Source organism: Drosophila willistoni, unplaced genomic scaffold, assembly GCF_018902025.1.
Source record: "Drosophila willistoni isolate 14030-0811.24 unplaced genomic scaffold, UCI_dwil_1.1 Seg48.1, whole genome shotgun sequence".
Taxonomy (NCBI): domain Eukaryota; kingdom Metazoa; phylum Arthropoda; class Insecta; order Diptera; family Drosophilidae; genus Drosophila; species Drosophila willistoni.
Window position 1 is genome coordinate 137,153 of NW_025814414.1, and position 5,208 is coordinate 142,360.

The window sequence follows — 5,208 nt, forward strand, 5'->3', positions numbered from 1 at the left end:
CAGCGTCAAGAAGATACGGGCCCAGGGTGAAGGGCGACCCCTGCCATCATCCAGCACGCTACTCAATTTGAATCCATTTCTCGACCAGCATGGGATACTCCGGTCCTGCGGACGACTCCGGGCGGTGCTTATAAATAAGTACTGTCCCAATTGCTTGGTATGGTTGCCGACGATGCGGGCAAAGGCACCATACCCTGCTTCATATGGCCGACCAACCGCCGAGACAACGCGCCTCAGCCCGGCGTCGCAGCCAATCACCCTCCCCCGCGCGTGCTGCACCACCGCTACAATCCCGTTCCCGATCATCGTCCGACCGCTCCGCTTCCCCAGAACGCGCACCCGAGATCTCTCTCCTCCCTGCTCCACGCCAGGACGACGACAGTCATGCCAACAGCAGTCCTCCGGTTGGCTCGAAATCCTTCGAGACCCGCGTCCTCCTCGATGCGTGTGCGGCTGAGAGCCGCATCAATCACTCCTTTGCCCGGTCCCTGGGGTTGGCTGTGACCAAGGTCGAGGTCGACCAAGCCTGCACGGCCGTCCTCGAGTCGAGCTCCGACAAGACGTTCCGACGGAACGTTATATTCCGGGTCGAAGAGGACCTACCGAAGAGGTCGAAGAGGACACTCCCATCCGGGAAGTGTCGGCGCCGGTCCGGGAGAAATTCGCCACCCTGATTCTGCCGACCCTATTCGTCGGTGCGTCGGTGTCCGTGGTGCTCGGGGCAGACCTCTATCCTGAGGTCATCCAACAAGGCTGTGTGCCCGGTCATAGCGGTACTCCCGCAGCCCAGAGCACCGTGTTCGGATGGGTCGTCTCCGCCTCCTGTGGGATCTAGGCGCTCCAGGACGCTGCCTTCCCCGTCCTTTATATGCCCAGGGTGGCAATTGCAACATGTTGCAAGGGGGGCGGTATGTTCACGCCACCGGGTGAACAGCAGTGCGCGGCGAAGAGCAGTGAGGAGTGAGGAGGGTTTTTTGATCATCGGCATCTACGACGGTCACACCAGGAGGAGTGACTTGATTTTACCCATGGGCATCGCCATTTAATCTAATACGAGATTTTAACCCGAACACCCGTTCTTCTCTTGTGATTTGCTTTTTTTTCCGATTATAAATTTTCCAGCCCGCATCCATCTTGTGTGTGTCGGGACATATCGTCACAGGCCAATGGACAAGTAGAAAGAACAAACAGGAGTCTAGGGCCTATGCTCGCAAAGTTGACAGATCCAGGTAATGATAGTACTCGGCTACGGTTGTCGAAAACGTAGAGTATGCATTAAATAATACAATTTACAGAAGTATAAAACAGTAGCCCGGTATTTGGCATAGAACAAAAAGGGGTAGTCACAGACGAACTGAAAGAAGAGATAAAAGAGTTAAGAAATACAGAAAATCAAATAAACAATGAAAGGTATTACAATAGTAAAATAACGGTGCAAAAAGAATATAAAGAATGGGACTATGTTGTGACGAGTAATATTATCATTGCAATTTAAGCTACGCCCATGTAGGGCCCCTCTTCATTTTTACTTTTATTTTTGATACGCCCATGGAGGGCACATTAAATATCCCAACATGAAAACTAACTGTAGTTCTTTTTTTCTACTAGTCAATACTTACGATCGACGCCTCCCGCCCTTTCTAGCTAACGTCTTGATTCGGCTGCAGCGTCGACGTGTTGCGTAGAGAACAACCTCCCAACCTAAAGAGACCATGAGAAAATCGAAAGTGAGAGAGAGAGACGGCGATCGTGACGCGTGCCAAAGCACAAGACTTATGTTCCGTTAGGACGTAAGTAGGCAGAGCAAGGGTGGGTTTCAACAGAGTTAGAATTAGGAGAAAATCACTTCGCCAGTAACCACGAGAGTGAATAGTTAAAGAGTGAACAACCAGCAGCAGAAAACAAGGACATAGAACCATAGGCAACCATCAAGTGAAATCCAGGATTGGCAGGTGAGCCCATGTCCCAAAGTTCCCCCCTTATTTTGCTTGAGTGCGGTAGGTACCTAAATGGCAAAAGAAGTTTAGAATTAATTAATTGGCAATAAACTCTATACTTTCTCTATATTTCTTTATTCGTCATCGAATTTATGTATACCCTTTCCTTTCCCTATTCCTTGGCCACTTAACTATTTGAGTGGAGCCGAAGGATCAGCGGACTTTGGCAGGTTGATTTATTCTCTTGTAGACGAAGTGAGTCGCTGTTCTCTAGGCTCAGTCACTCAAGGTGAGGAGGCAACGGACCTTAGCGGGCTTCGCTTGGCAGACGAGATCAGTCGTTGCAGTTCCTCTTCACCATCCCTTTCCAATAACCACACTAACATTTCTTTTCACGCTGCCCTTCCCCAGTCCAAGAGGCAACGGATCTTGGCCAAGCGGGATTCGCTTGGCAGACGAGATCAGTCGTTGCTACCCCTCTTGGACTCTTCTTCTACTCCTCTCCCTTCCCTTTTCTCCCCTTCATGTGGTCTCAGTCCCCTATCCTAATACTCATCAAGGTCTCCAGATCAAATAAATGTTCTGTAGACTGGGACTGAGAATTGTACCCCAGCCAGAGCTTCCTTACATCCTTGATATGTATATTAATATAGGTCAGTGTATATATATATATATATATATATGTATATATATGAGTCCACAAAAGAGTGAAAATTTTTACATGTATGCACATTCATCAATATATATATATCGGAGTCAGCTCAGAATTAAAGTTTTTTTATATATCTATATATATAAAATTCTCGAGTGTGTGGTGTTTGTTACAAAACTACTCCGAAACGGATCGACCGACTCTCACGAAATTTTTTATGCAGATCGTGTAGGACTGAGAATCGGCCAACATCTATTTTTTATACCCAAATAATAACGAGCTCACGATTAAAACTGACTAACTGTGCTGGATATCTCAACTACCCTGTGTTTTATACGAGTGAAATTAGACACACGGCCTACTTGATAAGAGATGAAATTCAACAAAAATAATTTAAATCTTCCAATCGAAACAGGCCGTGAAAAACCATATACAACGTTGAGACTTTCAGTAAGGTGATGTACACTGTTGAGTTCACACGGCTTCGCTTGGGGATTTCCGTATACAAAAGTTTAATTTTCCAGTTTTTTTTTCGGAACAAACAGTTGAAATTTTCTTTTAACTTCAGGACACTATTTTTTTTCTAAATTTGTCATGTCTATGTGGCGAAATATTCTAGGAAGGGTGCGGCCCCAAGCATTGACAGGATGCAAAGGTTTTGGACTGTTGCAGAATGGCATCGAAGGATTTCGTGGATTCACATAAGTGTTCCAAAGTGGATAATGGAGGCTGTCAAAACAAAACTCAGTGCAGCCCTAAAAGTATAGCCAAGCCCAAGAAAGAAAAGGAAGAACCATTCCAGTTTCATCACCTTCTGAAGCAACCAGCAGAGTGTTGTGCCGATCCCTGCCCAGAGAGATTCCCCACCTTTGACGAGTGCCTGTACAAGGAGTCGGATAAAGCTGCCCGCAAGTATCAGGTCGCTTGGGTAGAGTGCCCGCCCATTCAAATTAAACCGAAAAAGATCTGCTGTTTTGAAAAAGGCAAGCGGCCACCGATTCCACGACGCAAACGTAAGGAGCCGAAAGCCAAGTGTGAGGAGGAAGTTCAGTGTCCAGAGGAAGGCTGTTGTCCGATATATGTTGGCCGATTCTCAGTCCTACACGTTCTGCATAAAAAATTTCGGTCGAGCCGTTTCGGAGTAGTTTGGTAACAAACACCACACTCGAGAATTTTATATATATAGATTCATCATTATGGCGGCGCATTTGTGGTTTAAGAAGAACCGTTTTAGCGGGGCGCCAGCGTTCTGTCGCTGTCGCCGAGTGTGGTTCGGTGGAAGGCGCGCACAAGAATTGTGCGTCTCGAGTTCAGTCGTTGTTACAACTCGAGTGCGACCGAACTCGCTGCGCTAATTATTGATCAAGAAAATAATACACCAATCAGTTTTCCAACTTGATTTATTATAACAATGCCACGAACACGCAGGGGGGCTAATTTGAGTCGTCAAACAAACAGATCTAGAGGCATGCAAGATAGAAGAGCAATAAGATCAGATGCAGAAAGGCAACAAAATAATGCAGATGTCCGTGTAAGAATGGCGCAGTTACGTGCATCACAATTACAAGAGGTACGAGATGAGCGAAACCAACAAAGACAATTGGAACGAAGAGAAGTGCGCAGATTCGTAGCCAACAGACGTAGAGGGATTGACCAACATCAACAAGTACTTCGAGCATTTACATCACATTCATTTCTTCGACTAGCATTTCAGTATGAGCCTGATGTTGAATATTACGCTGGAGTTTTATATTTTTCTGCCGTTCAAATTTCGTGTCTTCGCTTTTATCCAGGTGAATGGTTGCTGCCCTGGCTAAATTGAGATTTTATGACGTGTATCCCAACCTGAACAGCATAGTTTTCAATGATTTTTTTTGACATGTGTTTGGAAAACTTAATTATTTTTGTTTTTTATATTTTTACTCTCTGTATGTTTTTATGATCATTATAATAAAATACTTCTATATTTCTATCTATATTATTATTGTTTTGTATTATTATATTATGTTCATCAAAGCATAAATTAGTTCAGCTAAAAGGTAACACGAAATTCTTTGACTGTTAGGCGTTACGAAGTTCGCCGGGTTTGCTAGTATATATATATATATTCTCTTGCTAGGTATCTCTCACTCTTACAGACAGCTTTGATTCAACCGTTTTTTTTGTCATTCCTTGATTTGCAAGTACAGTCGCGCGTTGGGTTTCGTGAAAGTGTTTTTTTTTATTTTGCAAAAAAAAAAAAAAGAAAAGAGTTTTCAAAATGCGTGTGTGTGTGGAAAAAACGATGATGCTGTGATGTGTGAGTGTGAATGAGTGTCGCTGACTCTGGTAACCTAACCTAAAAATCCTCCACTCTCACCCAAAACAGCAGAAGTAACAGCAGCAGCAGCAGAGTGAAAGAGACAGAAGAGTAAAGGGGAGAGACAGAAGAGTAAAACCAAGCATACGCACTGGCAAGGGCAGTCAGTTTTTGGAACTAAACAAGAAAACATCGAGGAAAAAAAAATTTGCTTCAATCCGGAAGGATAACTACTGGACAAGGATCATCAACAGGACTACTCATCAATACAAGGATTAACAAAAGAAGGATCAACAAGGACATAGGACAAGGACATTCAA

At 44.6% G+C, this 5,208-nt stretch overlaps 1 protein-coding gene across 1 annotated transcript; it reads left to right on the top strand.

Moving 5' to 3' along the window:
• The first annotated feature begins 3,141 nt into the window (after positions 1 to 3,141).
• Positions 3,142 to 3,978, top strand: LOC6637701. The gene has a single exon (XM_023179799.2). The coding sequence runs from the start codon at positions 3,263 to 3,265 to the stop codon at positions 3,740 to 3,742; it is 480 nt and encodes a 159-aa protein (XP_023035567.1). The 5' UTR covers positions 3,142 to 3,262; the 3' UTR covers positions 3,743 to 3,978.
• The last annotated feature ends 1,230 nt before the right edge of the window (positions 3,979 to 5,208 follow it).

Excerpts from the sequence above, each read along its gene's own strand:
- LOC6637701 (XM_023179799.2), top strand. The coding sequence starts at position 3,263 with ATGGCATCGAAGGATTTCGTGGATTCACATAAGTGTTCCAAAGTGGAT.